The following is a 21,875-nucleotide window of genomic DNA, read 5'->3' as shown; positions in this document are numbered from 1 at the left end:
TAAAAATCATTCCAAATTTACAACACAAAATTACATCAGTCACAGCCTCGGCCGTGCTGGGCGCCGCCGCCTGCAGCCTGCCGCAGCCATCCGCGACGGCCACGCTGCCGCCTGCCGCCGCCCACCGCGTCGCGCCTCGCCGCCTGCCGCCGCCCGCCGTGCCCTGCCACCCGGCTGCCGCATCCGGCCGCCACGGCCGTAGCTAATGAAGTGGGGAGGGAGGAGGGGGAGGGGGAGGGCCCGGGGAAGGAGAGGAGGAGGAAGATAAGAGATAAGAAGATAAGGATAGAAAGGAAATAAGGTCGAGGGATAGAAAGATAGAGATTTTTTTTTGTCTCTCCACGTGCGCTTTTTCGTCTCAGCTGCCTCCCACGGCCGTTTTTTCTTTATAAACAACTAGGTAGGACTAAAGCACTGATCTTTAATGTTCTAGTTGTTAACACTAATCGAGACTAAAGATACTAGGATGCCTGCCACGGCCTGACAATGAATGAACGGGGACTAAAGATCATTTAGTTTTAAACCGAGACTAAAAATGGAGCTATTGAGTCGGGGCTATTGAGGTATTTGGGCAACCCATGAAAGATGGTTTCTCTAGTAGTGATACTTGCTGGCCGTAAGTGTGTCCCTTTACACACTTACAAAGATAGATCCAGATAAATCCCATAAACCTCATTAAATAACAAATATAAATGAATAGGTCGAATTGTCGACAATACGATTTTAAACCTAGTGAATGGAGCTACATAACCACGCACTTCTAGTGCTTCCTCACCGTGGACCATTGGATGTCTGGACTGCTGCTATTTTGTAAGATTATATACGATTCAAATTAATTTTTAAGAAAACCTTTTCAATATAAACATGCCAACACAATATTATCGTAAACTTTTAGATTCAGTCACGGGCGTCCAAAGCTTGACGCTTCTTCCCACCACTGAGCAGCACCTCGTCGATAAGCCTTGTCAAGTTGATATCCGCGGTTCCACCGGGCAGCGTCACCCTCGTGGCCATCTCCTTCCACTCCGCCGCGCGACGCCGCATCTCCCGCCCTTTCTCCCCCTCCATGGCCTCCCGTATCGTGGCGGCCACGTCGCTCCGCTCCACCTCGCCGCCGATCTCCATCCCGACGCCCCACTCCGTGCGCTTGTACCGGCAGTTCGTCTGCTGCTCGGCGAAGAAGGGCCAGCTCAACATTGGCACACCGGCACAGAGGCTCTCCAGCGTCGAGTTCCACCCAGAGTGCGTCAGGAACACGCCCACCGCGGGGTGCTCGATCACCTGCTCCTGCGGGCACCATGTCGTCAGCATGCTGCGGCCTTCCACGGCGGTGAGGAACTCCTGTGAAAGCACGGCGGCGTCGCCCTTGACGAGGTCGGGGCGCACGTTCCAGAGGAACGGGTAGCCGCTGTGGGCGAGGCCCCACGCGAACTCCAGCAGCTGCTCGTTCGTCATCACGGTGATGCTGCCGTAGTTGACGTACACGACGGAGCGCGGCGGCCGGCCGTCCTGCTCCTTCCAGAGGTTTGAGCCGATGGCTGTGTCCAGTGGGCTGCCCTTGGGGACGACATGGCGAACGTGGAGGTGGAGCGGCCCGACGGTGTAGACCGGTGGGAGGATGGCGCGCATGGCGTCCAGCGCCGGCCGCTCGAGGTCGTCGAAGGTGTTGAGGATGACGGCGTCGGGGAGGGTGAGCCGCTCGGCCTCGCGCATGATGAAGTTGAGCATGATGTCGCCGCGGTCCGTGGTGCGGATGAAGCTGGGGAAGTCGCGCAGCTGGACGCCATCGCACATGCCGCGCGCGCCGTCCACCACCGTGTCAAGGTACCCGTCGGCGAGCTGCGCCGCGTCCTTGAGCGGCACGAGGCCGCGCTCGACGAGCTGCCGGTAGTGGCTGTACCCCACGAAGCCGCAGGCGCTCGGCGTGCACAGCGCGGCGCACGGCACGCCGATCCGCCTCGCCGCGTCGTACGCGAACGACATGATGGCGTCCGCCACGACGCACGTGACCGGCGGCACACCGGAGGTCGGGTCATTGAGCTCGGCGAGGAGAGCGACGACGTAGGGTAGGCAGGTGGTCATGGTGGAGTGGCAGAGCGCGGGGATGTCCTGGGTGGCGTCGGCGTCAGACGGCGGGAGGCCGTCGGGGATGGCGGCGAAGCGGAACCCCGGCACGCCGCCGTCGAGCGCGGCGGCGCCCCGCGATGCCAGCATGCGGCGGTGGTTGAACTCGGTGTTGACGAAGGTGACGTGGAAGCCCCGGGCGTGGAGCAGCTTGGCCAGCTTCATCATCGGCGTGACGTGGCCCTGCGCCGGGTACGGGATCATCACGGCGTCACGCAATGTTCTGGCTCTGCTTGGAAATGCATGCTACATGTCGTTCGCCAACTTTTATAGCTGCATTGCTCGCATTGTCGCGTGGTCATTATATTCGATTTGTTTACAGCGTCACGCGTGACACGCGGAAGAGCCATCGGTTTCTCCTGCAAGATCGTCATCGCATCAAGCCTTTAAATCCCCATCGGTTTCTCCTACTTAAGTTGTGCAGCTCGTGATTGATACTTGATAGGGAAACAGTGCAACTTAGAGTTTTCTTTTTGTGCGAATTTTGATGTAGGAAGAATATGACAAGTATTTCTGACATTTAACACTCCTATTTAATCATAAATATATATTTTAATGTCCATGGTATCCATGGCGTGTTGCACAATAACAGTCTCGAAAATATATCTTTGACTATGTTTTTCTATGATATATATAAGCACGCCCGCGCGCGCGCCCGCCCGCCCACCCCCGCGCACGGGGGGCACGCGCGCGCACACGCACACGCAGCACACACACACACACCTATATGTGTTGTTCTAGTGCCTTTAAACTAAGTATTTTTGAAGTCATTCATAATCGAAGTTATAAAAGTTTAACTTCAACCTAGTCCAAAACATCATAATTAACGTCTAGGTTTATGCGACTGGAAAGTAGCAAATAATCATGTTTTTTTAAGAGTGTGTTCCTCCAAATATTCACTTTTACAGGAAGTAAACAAAAAGTCGCCATGTACTACAACAAAATTTGTATTTTTTTTAAAACAACAGTCCTATATAAATAGTTTACTAATCAATTAGCTGGCCATCTATTCAAGTTATTTATGGCTTGTGCATGGAGGCTAATGGCATAACTAGTCTATTTTAGAATTTTAGGTGAATGATCTATATCAACTACTCAATCACTTGGATGGCGATATCACCTAAACTTGTGCAATGGCAAGATGTCTCTTATTTGACTTTGTCTAAGTACATACATAAAAATCACCGATCTGGTTGATTTGTTTCATCCGATAGGACTTGAATTAACTGTATTACATGGTTTAGGAAAAAGAGGTTAGGCGGTGCTAATCAATCAAACAGAAACATACCACACCTTTTTTCGGCATCCTGTCAAAACACATTTGTTAAAAAAGATAGATATTTGAATTCTTTTTTGCGCAAGGCATGGAGACGTGAAATGCGAACATGCCCTGCCCACTTGCCCAGGTTAAACAAGAGCGTTTTTACTGTCCTTCAGGAAGTATGGCATCTTATACCTCCCAATACCTCCTCAAGTACTCCTCCCAATATCTCCTCAAGTACTCCTAAAAAGGAACTCTGGGAAATACTTCTACACCATTACAACAAATGCAAGGCCCACAGCTCGACGTACAGGTAAATGCAGTTCAGTACAGGTGACCCTGGTTGACTATCAGCAATGGCAGCAAATGGCCATAACAGTATTTCAGAAAAAGAATGATCATCTCCAAATCAATCTTGAGAGAATACCTGAACATGGGGTTGCACACTCAATTTCCTTCTATTATGAACGTGTGAGTCCCCAAGTTTCCCTATCAAGTTACAGAGCAAGAGCAAACAGTTACAACTCAACACAAAAGCACTACGCTAAAAGAGTAATAAAAGTGTGGCTAGGTAGAAATAAATTGGCAGTTTGTATCAATTTATAGGTCTTAAACAGGACATAATTTTGATCCCTACTCTTGTATACCTACTCACCTGTATGGAGGATCAGTTTAGTTTCCATGCACACGAAGCCTCGCAAATGTCAGGTAGCCAGTGTGTCCTCTAGCAGTGCTACAAGGCCTAACCATAACACTAGAAGAATTCTGCTTAACATCTAAAGTTTCTGCAGCAGCAAGAAGTTTTCTTTTTTTCTGAGCAAGAGGCACTGCATTAGACTCTTCATTGGTTGTGGCACCCTTCAAACCACCTTCTCGTACTTCATAGGTGCGAAGAAGAATTTCAAAGGTTCTAATATCTGCATTATAACACGGAAATGTTAAAATAGAACTTTTGTTCAGCCCCCACTTTTGTGGGTTAACTCAGGAGAATGTTTACTTGTATTACCTATTGGTCAATATTTTCAAATCTATGGTTATGTATTCAGAAATAGTTTAGTGTTTAGTAGAGTCAACTGTAGATAATTTATATTCAAAATGGGATATAATTTTTCAGGGTCTAAATGTCACCATTCTGTAACTCCAATATGATAGAACTAGAGTCGCATCATCAAATTATAAGTCTGAATAAGACTACCCACTAATAAAATTGAATGGTGATGAAAATGACTCCTATGTTAAATGGATCCCACAAAACATCAAATTGTAAGCTGTAGCAAAATCTTTACAACTTTCATACTCAAACAAGAAACTTTAAATACTGTTTGTCGAAGCAGCTAACTTAAGGTCTGTCATCCAAACAGCTATCAAGGTACAAACTACAAACTAAACAAGTTTGCTACAACTCGAAATAAATATGTAAAGTTCTCTCCCAAAAGTACTCCAAAGCAACACAAGGCAAAATAATCAAACTTTCAATCCCAGATGTGCAAATTGGTACCACAATCAATCTATGAGTATAATGGGGTCATTTGCTCCCATGAATCATGAAAAACAGTTATAATACGCCCTCAATTTCTGACAGAAAAAAATTCTGAGCATGCATTGAACCTGTGAAACATGATCTCATAGCTTCGCAAGCCCGCTGCACTTGCTCAATGCAGGGTGAGAAGGAGCATAAAACTCCATCTTGCTTTAGCATAGTCCCCGCAGAAGGTATTGCAAGCCAAGGCTGGGGTAAGTCCAAGAACACAGCATCGGCAGCACCAGTGTGTTCCTCAGGGAACCCTTGTCCTTGTATGTCCCGAACTGCGACTGTGATTATGCTGGTCAGGCCATTCCTCTCAAAATCTTCCCTATTTACAAATGGAAACCAAATCGTAATTGCAAAAAGGAAAATATCCATCAAAATGATATGTCTATGGAGAAGTATTGGACGATCATGGATTCACGGTTCTGAAAATCTTCTCTTTCATGTTATATAAGTTCTCTATCTGCTGTGCCATGTTGAGTGACAATAACAATTTTTAGTCCAAGTAAATTTTTCTCTGTAGTGTAATCTGCATTTCACATTAGTGTTATGCTTCAAGTGGAGTTGAAAAGGGGGTGAACCCTGTCGATCATATCATCCTAGTATCTTACAGGTGCTGCAAAGACATAAGTTGAGAAATCATCCCTATGGCCCTATCCTATCTGTAAAGTCATTTTCTATAACAGCATATCACACAAAATACTTTTATTGTGCATTACTGCAAAATAGCTCCATACAACCAGCAAGGTGGTGCCACACAAATCACTTTATCGTGCATTACCACCACAACAGAAAACGATCTCACATCAAAAAGCTTGGACAACTCCAAGCTAATGTGTGTTCAAAAGTGCACAGGTGATTCTGATTTGTGACAATCATATCAGGCAGGGAAACCACCAAAGGATAATATTGCTTGTGAATTATCACCAATCTACCTTCTCTATGCAGAATGCTAAGATAAGTATCTATACATTAGTCACAGTGGTTTATTTTTCTCCCCAAAATTCGGCCTAAATATTCTATCAAGTGATCGATTCTTCCATAAGAAAAATATTAGTCCATAAGAAAAAAAATGTATGCAGAATGCTAAGATAATATCTATAAATTAGTCACATCTGTTTATTTTTCTCCCCAAAATTCGGCCTAAATATTCTATAAGTGATCGATTCTTCCATAAGAAAAATATTAGTCCATAAGAAAAAAAAATGTATGCAGAATGCTAAGATAATATATATAAATTAGACACAGCTGTTTATTTTTCTCCCCAAAATTCGGCCTAAATATTTTTATCAGGTGATCGATTCTTCCATCAGAAAAAAAATATTACAGTCCATAAGAGAAAAAAATTAGTACCTTGCGGAGGCGGCCCTCTGGTCGTGGAAATCGAAGGTGCAGACGCGGCCGTGCGGGGCGACGGCGCGGGCGAGCGAGGTGGTGAGGGAGCCGCTCCCGGTGCCGGACTCGAGCACGAGGCACCCGGGGACGAGCTCGAGGTAGGAGACGACGAGGCTGATGTCGGCGAGGTAGAGGATCTGCGTCCGGTGGCTGAGCACGAGCGTCCACAGCTCAGGGGTGGGCGCAAGGAGGTGGACGAACCCGCCGCCTTTCCCCTTGCCCCCGCGAGCCCCTCCGCCGCCGGCGGAGGCGGCGCTGTGGACCTTGCAGCCGAAGGGGCGGCCGATCCAGTCGTCGTGGCGGAAGACGCCGAATCGGTTCTGGAGCACGGCCCCCGGGAGCACGGCGACGGCGCGCATGGCGTCGTGGCGCTCGTACACCACGACGGTGTCCCCCTCCGCGATGCGGCGCTGGGAGGTGGGCTTGGATGACGGATCCAGCGGCACCATCATCTTCTCCGGCGGCGGCGGCGGCGGCGGCGTGGTGGTGGGGTTTGGGGGGTTTATCGCTGTAGTGGTGTTAGATTTGTGTGTGCTTTTACCTTATAATCCTCTTTTCCGAGATCGGGGGTACGAGGAAGGGGTCGCCTGGAGTCGCCGCCCGCGCCGCCAGGAGACAGCGCCCGCGCCGCCGACACCCACCGCCTGCGCCGCCGACACCTGCCGCCCGCCCCGCCGCCGAAACCTGCCGCTCGTCCCCGGCGCCGCCACCCGCTCCGCCGAACCACCCCCGGCCCGGCACCGCCTACCAGTCCGCCCTCCACGCCGCCTGGTGCGCCGCCGAAACAGAGGAGGGAGGAGAGGTAGGGTTTGGCACTGGTGATTTGGTGAGAAGAGAGGAGAAAAAAAGGAAAATTTTGATAATTTGACATTTTTTTTGTTGCCCAAATGCTTTAATTGATACTCCATCCGTATTTTAATGAATGGCTGCTCACTCGTCTTATTCAAAATTGTTATGCAAATATAAAAATACTTACATCATGCTTAAAGAATATTTGGTGATAAATCAAGTCATAATAAAATAAATTATAATTACATAAATTTTTTAAATAAGACGAAAGGTTAAACATTTGTCAAAAAGTCAACGGTATCATACATTAAAATACGGAGGGAGTACTTGTGAGGATGACATGCAGGACTATCTAAGTATATGAAAGGACTAGGATGTCAATAATCAAAACCCACTTAAATGAGTGATAAATTATCAAATCTCTCGGAAAAAAAGGGAGAAAAGGATGGGGAGGAGGTGAGGGCATGCAGAGTTCTTCACGTGCACGATTCACACGGTCCTGGGCCACCCCGTCCGGCCGAATCGGCCGAATGCATAGAGCCAGCATCTGAGGGAATATTCCCTAGGTGGTAGCCATATCCCAGTGCTGCCCACCATCCAAACACCTCCAAAATTTGGGTGGCCATATCCTATCCAAGCCCTCCATCCAAACACATCCTTAGTTTGGCCACTTTGGAAAAAAAAGGCAAATTTTGCTAACAACGTGACTTCGCAGTTTTAGTTTTAGGACGCGGAGTTTTAGTTTAGGACACTACGCGAACAGACTTTTATTGGAAAACACTATCAAAAGTTGGATATTTGCTAGTGAACACCGCATCATTAAAATAATAATGTCCAGATGAGGAAGAGAGAAAAATTGCATGAAATGTCAAAATTGCCCTTGGCCCACATGTCAGCTCTTCTATCTCTCTTCCCTCTATCCCTTCCTTCCCGCGCCGCATCTCTATGAGACGGTGAGCGTGTGCGACGGCTTGGCACGAGCTCACCGGCGAAGGGCAAAGAAGGGGGTGGCTCGGCCGAAGGCCGGGATAGCTAGAGTGGGCCCTCCCTCACCTTCTAGAGGCAATGGCGTGGCCGAGGGTGGCTAGAGGCCGCGAGCACCATAGCCGGCGGTGGCAATGGGTTTGGGACGGCGACGACGACGTGGCTATGGTCGATGACGGCTCAATTAAAGGAGAGGGGAGGACATAGGGACTATTAAAGGTAGCGTGGAGCTGCGCGGCGACGAGGTCCCGAGGCGGCCGACTGCAGCAAGGGTCGCGGCGGCGCGGAGATGGTGGTGGCTGAGCTGATGGACGGTGGCATGCGTTAAGGAGCTCGCCATGAGGGCAAGGGCAGCAACCATCATCTGGGTCCAGGGTGACGCCACTGGAGTTGCACCGGTTAGATTTGGAGTGATGCCGCTGTCGCTGTTCCCTATTGCCGGTGCCAGATGGAGAGAGAAGAGAGATAGGAGTGTTGACACGTGGGCCCAAGGACATTTTTGATATTTCATGTGATTTCTCTCTCCTCCTCATCCGGAAATTATTATTTTAATAGGTGCGGCGTCCACAAGAAAATATCCAAGTTTTGATAGTGTCTTCCCCTAAAAGGCACTTCGTGCGGTGTTCTAAAGCTAAACAGCGAAGTTACGATGTCCTGTAGCAAAATTTTCCAAAAAAAAAATTAATCGTTCAGATTATAGGATGGAAAAATGCAGATAGGAAAAATACTAGGGATCAGATGTCTGATCCTAATCAAAAGTTCTGTTTCACCGTATAGAAAAATGTTTTAAATGTTTCCTGACTTACTAAAAAATATTTCAACAAAAATTGTTTCATATGTATCATAGCTCAACAAAAAATGTTTCAGCCTTTAACATCATTGATGACAACATCAAGGTTCTATTGTGTGTAGCATCAAGAAAAAAATACACTGCACATCATGTGCAACATTATAAGAAAAGCATGAAACACTCAAACAGAACAAGATGCAACAGAAATAAACAATATAGTGCAATAAAACCTACCGTCATCTTCTTCCCATACTCCATTGGCTGAATATACTTCTTCCTCCACTCCGGCAACTGGATCCACCAAATGCCATTGCCTCCTCCACCTCCTCTTCCACCGCGAAGCCTCCAAACATCAACCCTCTTGTTCTTCTACTTCCTCGCCTTTCCCCTGTTCGCCACCAGCACGCTGACACGTCAGTGCCACCTTGATGACAAGTTGGATCTCCCCACCATGCAGCTCCCTTAAAGTCCATTAGAGGGGATGAAGATGATTGTGGAGGAGGAGGGAGAAGGGAGCCGGTGGGGAGGAGGGAGGATCTTTTGGCGGCGGCGGCTGCAGAAGTAGTGACTTTGGCATCGAGGAGAGGGTTGTTGTTGCCTGCGTGGAGCCATCGAGGTCAGGATATGGGACACTCGCGTCCAAGTGTTTCCCGCAACTCAACCGTCGGATCACATCTTGGATAAATGGCTGGGATTCTTGTGGAGGTGTTCGATGGGAGCGTTGCGTTGGATGCTCGATTGTGAGCATTCTTGGAAAAAATACATGAATAGAAAAGGATGTGAGTGTAAAGGAATATAGAGGTCAGTGTTCAGATTACAAAATAGGAAAGTAACAGTACCTCGGCATTGTCAAAACGTCAAGAATTATGGAGCTGGAGGGAGTATATTTTGTCGCCATCCCAGACATTTATGATTTTTAAAATTTCATTTATCTAAATAGATCTAAGAAATTACAACATATTTTAGGAGATGGAAAACACCTCGAATGAAAGAGTAGTCAACTACAAAATGGTAGATCTCGTCGAGATTTAAAAATTTGTATAAAGTCCATCTTCATCTGTCTTCATATGAAAAAGATAGATAGAAAATACATGTAAGTCCATAGGTGATCCTTTCTTCATGAACCGACACATATATGACATATATAGGTGTAAATTTATTAGATGAACCGGCACCTATGACTTGGTAGAATTATTGTTGCCGTTTTTTTAAACCGACACCAGTGAGCAGTTATAGGTGCTGGTTCAATTTTTATCCCGTCAAAAGGCTCATTTACATGGAAAACGCCTCATATGTGCCGGTTTTAGGCAAACCAGATCACGGAGATCCTATATTATCAATGGCGGAGCCAGTGACACCATTGAGTTAGGTTCACTAATAGCCTTTTTAGTGACCAACTAATTTTCATAGGCGCTGTCGGGTGTTGGTAGTGGAGACGGTAGCAGCGGAGTCTGGGTGGCCAGCCGATCTGCCTTGGAGGTGGCTCCGCCGCTGTACATAATTTTGTCATGCTACCCTACTTAATTACATCACCTATCATTTATATCTAGGGGTGAAAACGGTACGGAAATTTCCGAGAATTCCGGCTACCGTTTCCGGTTTGCACCGACCGTTTCAATCGGTATCGGTAATTGTCGGTATCGGAAATGGAAACGGTAATCTCTTTCGGAAATGGTAGCGGAAATGATATGGGGTTTTTTCCGACCGTTTTGTCGGTAACCGTTTTTTATCGGTAATTTCCGTCAAATTTCCGACAAAATTCCGAAGAAGGAAGTCGGCTGGGCCTGGCTAGCAGGAGGAGGAGCCCATTAGGCATTAAGGAGCAGCCCATTCCGAATAAAGAAGCCAACTAGGCCTGACCGCATCGTCGTCTTCATCGGCGCTGGGGCACCGCCGCGCCATGTTGGGCGCCGCCACCAGGTCGCCGACGCCGGCCGCAACCTCCTTCGCCCCGACGGCCTCCGTCGCAGCCGGCCACCTTCCCTCCCCCATGCTCCACCGCCGGCTTCCGTGCCACCAAGCCAAGCGCCGAGCGCCGCCGCACCGCCCCAGCCTCCTCCTCCCCACCGATGCCGCCCCTTTCTCCTCTCTCCTTCCCCCACCGCCGCCCTGCGCCAGGCCGCTATCTCCGGCGCCTCTCTCCTCTCGGGCGCGCGTGAAGGAGCCAAAGGCAGAGAAGAGAACGAGAGAGAAAACAGAGAAGAAATCGAGAGAGCAGGAAAAGGAACCGAGAGAAGGGAAGGATAAGAGAGATAGAAAAAATAAAAGAAAGAGAGGAAAAGAAAGACTGTGGGATCCACTGGCGGGCCCCACCATCTTGACTCCTCTCTGTGATCGACCTGGAAATACCAAAAAGTCTAGTTTAGCATGAAACTTAATTACAACAGTAGTTATACAGTGTCAATATAAAAGTTCTTATGCAATGTGCCACTGTAGGACGACGATATAGCTATGTCAATTGATGATGAAATAATGAATGATGTTTGACAAGGAGCTGATCAGCTGAAGCCATGCCAGCTTGTGAGCTTGGTGTTCTCGAAGACTTCAAATCTATATCCTAAAAAAAGTCGGACAATATTAGTTATGCTGTAATCCTATCATGTAAGCCACATTGTATGCTTTAGCCACATTGATGTTGAAGTATCATTGAACTTTATTTATATTATTTATCAATCTTATTGTCAACTTATTAATCATCATATAACGGTGTTGTGTGGCAGCGTAATGATGCAAGGGTGAAATTATAAGGTCATCTTCATACATAGTTAAATGCGGGATGATACCACAGTTCGCTGTTTCCGACATGAATTTTCGACTTCCGTCCGATATCGGTATATTCCCGTTCCGACGGTTCCGTTTCCGAGATACCGATATAACCGATATCGTTACCGTTTCCGAGTATACCGTTCCGATTCCATTTTCGAGAAAATAAAATGAAAATGGAAATGGTAGAGGGTTTTTCCGACCGTTTCCGACCGTTTTCATCCCTATTTATATCGTGTCCTTCTTTGTCAATCCAAGTGTACGGCACCGATAATTGATAAATAGTGCACTGCACCAGAATTATAGAAAACTATCACTACTGGAAAACTGATCTTTGCTCGGTCGCCCCAAAACCACAATAGTCTCGGTTATAAAAAGAACCGGGACTAATTTAGTCCCGGTTTAAAACCCCATAGCCATTCTACGATCTTTAGTCCCGGTTCATCCCCTGTCAGTCCCTTGTTAGAGGGGCGGGGATCTTTAGTCCCGGTTGGTGTCACAAACCGGGACTAAAGATCACCACTTTAGTCCCGGTTGATATTACTAACCGGGACTAAAGATCTCACTCCCGGTTGGTAATACCAACCGGAACTAAAATCACGCGTAGTATATAATCCCTATTCCCTATCCTCTCCCCCACAACCGGCCTCAATCTCCTCAACAACAACCGGCCTCTCCTCTCCTCAGATCCATCTCCCTCTCCTCGCCTTCCGCCTCCCATCCCGGCCCTCTCCTCCCCCTCCTCCCTTCCCATCCGATCTCTTCCTCCCCTTCCTCCTCCCATCCCGGCCCTCTCCTCCCCCTCCTCCCTTCCCGCACGCGTCAGGCGGGGTCGCCCCCGGCGGGGCCGCACGCAGGCCGCGCACGGGGAGCGGCGGCAGGCGGCGCTACCAGCATCCATTCTTTTTTTTTTTACAATTTGTGATTCACTGAGATGTATAATTTTGTGATTTGTTGTATGGATCTGAGATGTATAATATGTGATGTATTTGGTTTGTGTGTAATTTTTTTAAGATTTGTGATGTATTTGATTTGTGTATACAAGTAACTTAAGATTTGTGATGTGAATGTTTTGGGATGTTACTTTGATTTGGGGTTTGATTTAAGAATATGCATCCCACTCGATTTGGGAGAAAATACAGGGATTAAACTCTGGCTAAAAAATAATGAAAAAAAAGAAAGAAAAGGAGACCTAATGGGACTGCCGCTACCCGATCTTTAGTCCCGGTTGGTGTGATCGATCTTTAGTCCCGGTTATTTCACCCGGGGCTAAAGATAGCGATCTTTAGTCCCGGATTCATAGTCCCGGTTGGATAACCGGGACTAAAGGGGGGTTACGAACCGGGAGTATAAAGGGTTTCTCCACCAGTGTATCTTGAGATAGACAAATGGCCGAAAATTTGGAGGCTCAACACAAGTGCTTGTCAGTGTGAGATGGAGCACAGCTTCTCTTAACCTATAAATATCATGCATTTTAGTTTTGTAGGCCCTGCCCTGTATGTCCATGTTTGAACAACTTGCGTAGAACTGGGAGGCACCGGGAATGGTGTAGCTCCATGGATCTGATATATTCGTTCAATAGTCACCCAAGGATGGCCTCCCAAATGTCCAAAGACTGCCGATCTTGGGATCCATGGAAACAGGCAAAATCATGCCAACCCAGATCACACTGCGCAGCTTGCTGATCAAGGAAATGGACAGCAGACGACGGACCATATTCATGCCACCTATAGACTTGGCACCATGACACGGTTCATCGTTGCTTCGTTACCTCTGCCCAATTGAGTGCAGCAATCCTTCCATTTGTAATTTAAATTAACGTAGATCAGGTCAAGGGTTGATGTGGCTGAGTGGCTCCTAGTTGAATTTTGGGGGTTTATTTGTTATACGCCTTTGAATACCATCCAATTATATACATGGCTGTCTGCATATGTCATTTTGGGTGGTTTGTTTGTTAAACAATATTATCGAGATACCAATAAAGAGCAAACTACGTACCTATTGCATCCACAGTAGAATGTACTTAACGGAGTAATTTTATTCAGCAAAGGGACTACTATTACGACCTTCCCTGAATCCTGAGGGAAGATCGTAAATGATAGTTCTTTCATGTTTTATGTAACTGTGTATGGACACAATCTGTAGTACATTATATTAGTTCTCAGCTAAAAAAATGTTGTATATGTTATTGTTCATCTACTATGTTGTGTATTGGTGTAATATAACATTGTCTTCCAAGAATAGTAGAAATACGTTATGGAATATTTGACAACCAAAACTATTTTCCGCTAGTATGATATCATCAATGACAGTATAACATCACAATAGAGTACAGAAATACACGGCCGGTCCTTAAAGTTGGAGCGTGGTGTCAATTAAGTCCATGATCTTGGGAAATCTATATTAGGGTCCGTGATTTTGTTTAAGTGAATCATTGCGGTCCAAAGAATGTTTGACCGTGTTGACTACTTTACGTGGTGGTCCAGTGTGGCAACATATTTGCATTTTCGCCCCCCGCATTTTGCTTCCCCGCATCTGATCCAGCCCCTACTTCGTGTGGCACGCAGCGATGCGGCCCGACGGTGCCGACGAACGCGCGCGTGCGCGGAGCGTGCGGTCGATCTTGGATCAATTTAAGAACTGCGTCGTGCCGGATGCTGACGACGTGAGGCGTGTGCTCCGCCGGGTAAGGGTCGGTATAGCTGGTCGGATTACTTCGAGGAGATCACGTTCTTGGAGAGCAAGCTGTGCGCACGACTGGACACCGGCGACGAGAACAACAATGGCGTTCTCGTCATGAACAGCTTAATGGTGTTTCTTGTGTACTGCCGTGTCGTGTTGTTCAATCACATTCACCAATGGCTATGATGACGACGCGGCGAGGGCCTCGGCGAGGTGGGCGGTGAGGCCCGGCTGCGAGAGGACGGCCATGGCGCCTGATGTTTGCTCGGCTTTCCTCGCCAGCAACACGATGCTGTCCTGGGCGAGGTCGTCGCGGTCGTTGGAGAGCAAGGTCGTGAGGGCTAACACGGCGCCCGCGGCGATGGCCGTGCTCTGGAGCAGCCCGTAGAGGCTGACCATGGTGTTCTTCTGACTGTGGTATGCGCCGTCCTAGATGAGCTGGACCAGCATCGGGATCGCCTCCGGGATGCGTCCGAGTTATTCGACGAGAGGTAGAAGAGGATGGCCGCCGCGTTGTGCTGCTCCTCGGCCTTGGCACTGACGCTGATCACGTCGACGACGAGGCCGACGCCTCCGACCTCCACGATGGTCTTTTGGTTCCGATTTTTTTTAAAATAGTAATTAATAACCCAAAAATTAAATGAATAGTAAAACAAAGGTTTAATTTACTCTTATAAAAATGAGAAGGACGCTATGTACAATAGTGTCCATGGACGTTGTTCCCGAGAACGTCCAGATCAGGACGCTGTTTGTAACGGCGTCCATCCCGTTGGAGCCGAACCAGCCTACGGTAGGGAAGCCTCCACTCGCGTCTCGCTGATTCTTGGTCGGGTCGTCGTCCTCAACGCTGCTCGCCAAGGAAGGCCTCCGCTGCGTCTCGCTCGGTTAGCATAAGCGCCCTAAGCCGTCAGGTTAATACTTCATATCCGATCCTGCTGTCCGATATGATTCGACCTATGCTATATATGCATCCTAATTTTTTAGCGCACTTCTTCAAATTAAATGGTCAGCTCGATCCTGCAAATGGCTTCTCTTTTTTTTTTCCCTAACGAATCGCAGATGGCTACTCTTGGTTCGATACTGATAAGAAATACAAATCTGTACTACATGTGTGCCTGCAACGAATTAACTGCTTCGTTTATTTATCCAGAACGTCCTATTGATTGCTCCGTAAAAGCTAGTAGACCTGGTTAATAATGTACTCAATGTTAGAGCTAGCAAACAGATCAAGGATGCAAGTAACGCTAATGCATGCTGCAGTGCTGCACATAACGGAGAATTGGGAACCCAAAAGTTGAAAACAGCGTCCACTTCCGGACGTTCTCAAGAACAGCGTCCACGTCTGGACGCTCTAGTAGATAGCGTCCTTCTTATTTTTATAAATCCAGCCAGCGATTTACTAATTATTTAATTTATAGGATATTAATTACTACATATAAAAAAAATCGGCATTTGGTTCATTCCCTCACTTTGCCATACCATGCTTTAGTTATGTCACTGTTTCTTGGTGTGTTTGTTTCGTTGCCACAATTGTATCTTGCAATACTTCTTTAGCGTTAGGTCCAACATGTCATACTCCCAGTTTTAGAGCTAACTATGCCACACCTATGGCCAACTATTTTCCACTCACACACTTTTGTTTCATGCCACACTGTGCCTAACTATGCCACAATACTCCCAGTTGTGGCATCTTTAGGCATCATCCAAACATCCCCTCATCCTTCCAAATTACTAGGGTCGTTCACTGCACTTGACTTGTTCTAATACCTTGGAATGCCATACAGTAGATACCTTTAGTTTAATTTGGACTTGGAGGCATTGTGAACACTGGAGTAGCTCTTCCTCTTTCAAGCAGTAGTTGGTACTACTACACAAGTCGAACAAGGATTCCTCCATGCTTGCAATTCAACTAATTAATTTAAGCATTGTGTTGGAGAAAGCCCAACAAATCAAGAGGATTTTTAGGTACATTGTACTGCAAGTATATACTACTATTATATTTGATCTAACGGTGTAAATTAATCTGATCTTCTTCCTAATTATCTTGCAGTATAATTTGAATAGGGTATATTTGTCTTTTCATCTATTTGCGTGGGGGTAATTTTGTAAATTCGCATTTCCTCACTGTAAAATCAAAGGTGTTTTTGATTATTATTCTGTGATGAACAATTGGTTTTGTTATTTGGAATTTATTTGCGAAGTGGTTTTGGAGATGATTGGATTTTAACAAGTGTTAAACAGGTACTGCTGGATTTGGGTCCGGTCAGACCGGGCATGTGCTGCCGGTCAGACCGGAGTGTATCGTGCGGTCAGACCGGCGCAGCCCGTGGTCTGACCGGCCGACTCTGTGTCGGTTTCGGTTTCGGTCAGAGATCATGCGGGATACTAAGGCTAGAGTTCAATACACGTGGTTGGTGAAGATTCCATATGGCATACGATGGAGGTATTGTGTGCCTATGGGATGCGGAGTCGAATTTGGAAGGAGTCCAAATTTCGTATGAGTGGTTATGTAAAGTTTGTTTCTTGTACTATAGGGTTTCCTAAGGTGTTTAAGATATCTATTATGAGTTTGGTTCGTGGCTTTAGGCTGCCTACCTCGGGTATAAATAGAGGGGAGCGTGAGGCTTCCCGGTATCGCTTTTGAGAGCAATTGAGTTGAGAGTTGAGTTAGGGTTTTGAGTTTAGTCGAAATTTTTGTAAGGAGTGCAGTTGGTGCACTTTGTAAACACAAAGAGAATCAATAAAGTCGTCATCCACTTTAAGAGTTCTTTGATTTATGTTTCACCGGGTTTCGGCGGTCTAACCGGCGACACACCGGCGGTCAGACCGGCGGCATCGCGGCGGTCTGACCGGCGGGTGACCTGCGGTCAGACCGGCGTCGGCGACAGGCGATAGGAGCTGATCTCGGCGGTCAGACCGGAGATACAATCTTGGTTAGACCGACGGCAACCAGGCGGTCAGACCGGCGCATCTACTTTGGTCAGACCGCGATCCATCGAATTTGAGGGTAACTTTTATTTTCGCTAAAAGTTTTGGTTTTTAGGTATACCAACCATTCACCCCTCTCTGGTTGGCTTAGTTGCTGTGGTTCGATTCTACACTCACTTAGTTACATCCAGTCGATAGGCGCCCAGTCAAAGCTGCCGCTGCCGGCGCGCAACTGCGGCAGCTCGCAGCGGCAAGGGCAGCCGGGCAGCGACAGCCGGCAGGTGGCCGAAGCAGCACTGCGGCATGCGGCAGCAGCAGGGCAGGGAAGCCCCGCGGCGGCATGCGACAACAGCAATTTTAAAAAAGTGAAGAAGAATTTAAAAAAAAACATATGTACCGATTCACAAGTGTTTGTAGAGAATTAGACTTGTTAATCAACTTAATTATTGCTTGTATCCATTGTTATTGAAGCGGTTGAAGCCTGAATCATCAAACAAGTCTGATGCAGACATGCAGTAGTTATATATTGTCACGGTCTCAGGCTTAAGAACTTATATCGCTAGAGAGACTGACGGAAGCAAGTTCCTGGAAGCGGACGGCTGTTGCTGGGCCCGACGGCGGCGATAGTGCTGCGCACGAGAATGGCAGTATAGTGGCTTTGCTCCCGGCGGAGGCTGTATCGCTTCCGGCTCCGGCAGCAGCGGCGGTAGCGGCGACGGCGTCATTGCGTACGGCAGCGGCTGGGCGGCGCTTGTGGGACTGTAGGAGCCACATGCAAGACAACGTACGGCTGCTGGCGACCCGGCGTACCGCGTACAAGGTAGACTGGATTGGTATCACGAACGAATGACGAGATCCGAAAAAATACCACCGATGGAAAAAAGATCTCAATTAAAAATGACTAAACATCCCTTTTCAGATTTTTAACAAATACCAAATCTACCCTTTTATATACTGCAGGTATATACTTGAAGTAGAATATACCGTAAAAGTCCCGAATCAATGCCACATGTCTTGGTGTTAAGGATGAGGGGTATGCATGTTAAAATGGTTGGGAGCTATGCCTCATCACAAGGTATGAAGTGGTAATTTGACTCCCCTCCTTGCCCAATGACGAGGACAGGATTTGAACCCAGGTCAGTGTCAAGATTTGCATATACTTACCATTGCACAATACTTAGTTTTTTTTTCTCTTACTCTTGCGTAATATCATTTTAGTTTCTTCTACTATAGGGTTGTGAAGACCCTTGACGATTGGATGTTGGGCGTCAACGCTAAGGCCTATGGCATTGATGTGTAGGTTCATTTTTTTTTTCAGTTTTTGGCGATGTCCATTTATAGGTTAAGTTGTATAAAGGAAAAAGTACGAATTACCCCCGAACTATCGCGGTCGGCCGAATTACCCCCTGACCACAAAACCAGATATTTTTCACCCCCAACTATGTAAACCAGACAATTAACCCCCCCGCCTCAATCCGCGCTGATTTTAGTCCTACGTGGCAATACAATCAGCAACTCTTTTAATAAAAAAATCGGTGGGCCCCACCTATCAGTTCCCACCTCTCCCTATCTCTCTCTATCCCAATCTCTCACTCTCTCTCTCTTCTCCCCCCTCACCAGCATAGGCCACGGGGCACCGAGGATGGCGGCGGACGGCGCCGGCGGAGGCGGAGGTTGCTTGGGCGCTAGCGGCGGCGGTGAAGGCGGAGGTCGCGCAGGCGGCCGGCGGCGGACGCAGAGGTCGCGCGGGCGGCGGCCGGTGGAGGCGCAGATCACGGCGGCTGGCAGCGGAGGCGAAGGCGGGCGCAGCAGAGGTAGAGGTCGCGCGGGCGGCTGACGGCGAAGGCGGAGGTCGTTGTGGCCGGCAGCGGAGGCGGTAGAGGAGGAACACGGCCGCGCCTCGCCCATGTACCTACGGATCCAGTCTGCTGGCGACGACGACACGTCGGCGGTGACCGTGTTCGGTGGCGAGGCGACGCGGGGAGCAGCCGGGCCGCTCTTGTCCTCGGGGTGGGAGGGGAGGAAGATCAAAGGGAAGGAGAGGTGGCCGCCGCTTGCCTCTCCGCCACGGCTCCGTCTCGCCGCCTTCACCGGCCACCGTTCGCATCTCTGCCACGCCCCGCCTCGCCCACCACGGGCGCCGCCGTGCGGCCTGGGACGATGAGGAGGAAGCCGAGGAAGCGAAAAATGAAAACGAAAAATGAAAACGCCAGTTGATAGAGTATGACATGTGGGACCCACAACGTTAAAAAAGAGAAAACGCTGACTGGGTTGCCACGCGTACGCCACGTAGGACAAAACCGCTCTGGGTTGGGTCGAGGGGGGTAATTTGTCCGGTATTGAAAGTTAAGGGTGAGTGATGTCTGATTTTGTGGTTCAGGGGAGTAATTCGGCTGACCGTGATAGTTCGGGGGGGGGGGATAATTCATACTTTTTCCTTATATAAAAGGGTCAAAATGTTAGAATTGCAGCACTAAGGCTGTGCTCTTTGGGTGGTGTTGGGAACTAATTACACCTGCATACAAAACGGAGTGACTTAATAACACATGATTAATTAAGTATCAGCTATTTTTTTTAAAAAATAGATTAGTATGATTTTTTTAAAACAACTTTTTATAGAACCTTTTTTTTAAAAAAAACACACCATTTAGTTGTTCGGAAAGTATGCACACTCAAAATTAGGGAGATGAGTTGGAAAAAACTCAGCCTAAATAGTGCTTGCATATTGAAAGTTGGAGAATAAAGACCGATCAACACGCAAATGAGCAAGTCCTCCAACAGATAAGGACAACACCAATGTGCATGTAAAGGTAACCTTGAGGAATAAGCTAATATTTATAGTACAACCTTGTGTAATGGGAGATGAGCTCGCAAGAGAATATGGTTATTGCTAACCTTAAGCTTAGAGCTAGCCATAAGGAATATAAAATTACTTTATATGTTTTCAGTATCTATGTTGGTTTTGAATCTTCATGATAAAAGGATGAATATAAATTCTTCCTTTTTTTTGGTGAGCTGCAACGTAAGGTCAAGAAGAGGCTTTCAACATTGTAACATTTGCTACAAGTAAAAAAACACATGGATGTGGGTCTCAGCTTACAACTATTGTGTTCCTCAACATTGAGGTTGCTCTAAGGGTCTATCGCAAATACTCTGCTCTTCCTATGAAACGCGTGATACAATACGTGCATCTTCTTGTTTACTGATGTACCCAACTTTATGAAAGACTAAGCAATATGCAAATGGACAAATTCTCCAACATCTCAAAGGGTCTGTCACAAATAATCTATTCATTCTGTGAAATGTTCATGTCATGCATGCCAAGGATGCAACCTCTTGTATATCCATCTTTATGAAATGTACTTTTAATTTAAGGGAAAAACTGCAGCCATTTCATAGGGCAGATGATGTTTTTCAATGTATTGCAGAATAATAGTAAGTCTTGTAAACAAGTGGCCAGCTTCTTCAAAAGCCCGACAGCCTTTTAACATGTACACATGCTCTCTACTCTTAGTAATAAACTTGATGCGCTATAGGGGCATCGATCCTTTGATGTATTCATCTTTATTTGTTTAGACACGTTATCTAGTGTCGATTCTTATGATCGGCAATATAATTTATTAGGTGCACAGGATCAAGGAGAGATGGTGACACAGATGTTTATACTGGTTCAGGCCCTCAGTGTTAGTTACTCCCTCCATCCAAAAGTCTAAGTCCTATTTCTTTTTACACCAAGACCAATAAGCAATTAACTCCTCCACTATATAATAGAACCAATGAACATGCAACCAATAAGTACTAGAATGTCTTCTTGGGTTCTGATCAACAATTTAATTTAGCACATAATGACTACAAATAAGACTTAGACTTTTGGAAAAACCAAATAATGCAATATGTCTTAGACTTTTGGAAGGAGGGAATAATACCCTAATCAAGTTGTATGTAGATTAAATCTGTATCGATGTGCATAGATCAGCATTGGAATAACCAACGGTGCGTAAGTGGAGAATGGTTGCGTGTGAGTTACTCTTTAGGGTTTCCCTGGAGTCCTTTATATAGAACTAGGGTTGCCGGGTGGATATGGTACGGTATCCCTCATAATCCGGGTATCTACCATCCATTTATATGGGATAGGATTGATTACGTTATCCTTAATCTCTATCTTAATTACAAGTAAGTCGCTTGGGCCTAAGGCACTCGGCCCACCGCATGCTATTCGGTACAAAGACTCAACATAAGGTAACCGGGTGCCATGTAACCCACACCTAGTTGCGGACCAGGAAACTGGCCATGATCATCCACATGCATGTATGCTAGCATTGTAATTTGGACACTGTATATCGTACATCTTACATATACTAAATCAGTACAATTGATCCAACATATAAAATACCTTAAAGATTTGGACACTACATTGAAGATGCTCAATACATGCACTCCAACTTATACTTTGATCCAGCCAACCAGTATATATACACATACTCAAGTAAATGCCTTAGGGACAGGTTTTGATCAACAAAGAAGAAGATAATTAAGTTGATTAGGATGACAGAACCTACAGCAGCTAGTCATAGAGTGCATATAATCCTACTCCCACATCAATATATACTCGCGTCCTAACCAAATAGTGT

The 21,875-nt window shown here is 46.9% G+C and overlaps 2 protein-coding genes across 2 annotated transcripts; both read right to left on the bottom strand.

Moving 5' to 3' along the window:
* Positions 1–647: 647 nt before the first annotated feature.
* Positions 648–3,241, bottom strand: LOC4335470 (7-deoxyloganetin glucosyltransferase). The gene has a single exon (XM_015781484.3). It carries the CDS (start codon positions 2,326–2,328, stop codon positions 898–900), a length of 1,431 nt encoding a protein of 476 aa, XP_015636970.1. The 5' UTR covers positions 2,329–3,241; the 3' UTR covers positions 648–897.
* Positions 3,242–3,444: 203 nt separating this feature from the next.
* On the bottom strand, positions 3,445–7,125 carry LOC4335469 (uncharacterized). The gene is made up of 4 exons (XM_015781486.2): positions 6,267–7,125; positions 4,994–5,238; positions 4,041–4,302; positions 3,445–3,874 (listed from the first exon to the last, which is right to left on the bottom strand). The coding sequence occupies exons 1-3, from the start codon at positions 6,758–6,760 to the stop codon at positions 4,058–4,060; spliced, it is 984 nt and encodes a 327-aa protein (XP_015636972.1). The 5' UTR covers positions 6,761–7,125; the 3' UTR covers positions 3,445–3,874; positions 4,041–4,057.
* Between the last annotated feature and the right edge of the window lie 14,750 nt (positions 7,126–21,875).

This window comes from Oryza sativa, chromosome 4 (genome assembly GCF_034140825.1).
Source record: "Oryza sativa Japonica Group chromosome 4, ASM3414082v1".
NCBI classification, from domain to species: Eukaryota; Viridiplantae; Streptophyta; class Magnoliopsida; order Poales; family Poaceae; genus Oryza; species Oryza sativa.
The sequence above is the reverse complement of the archived record's forward strand: the minus strand, read 5'-3'. Positions and strand labels throughout refer to the sequence as shown.

Excerpts from the sequence above, each read along its gene's own strand:
- LOC4335470 (XM_015781484.3), bottom strand. The coding sequence starts at position 2,328 with ATGATCCCGTACCCGGCGCAGGGCCACGTCACGCCGATGATGAAGCTG.
- LOC4335469 (XM_015781486.2), bottom strand. The coding sequence starts at position 6,760 with ATGATGGTGCCGCTGGATCCGTCATCCAAGCCCACCTCCCAGCGCCGC. Across the intron at positions 5,239-6,266 it reads CAGAGGGCCGCCTCCGCAAG|GGAAGATTTTGAGAGGAATG; the intron begins GTACTAATTTTT and ends ATTTGTAAATAG. Across the intron at positions 4,303-4,993 it reads TATGAGATCATGTTTCACAG|ATATTAGAACCTTTGAAATT; the intron begins GTTCAATGCATG and ends GTTATAATGCAG.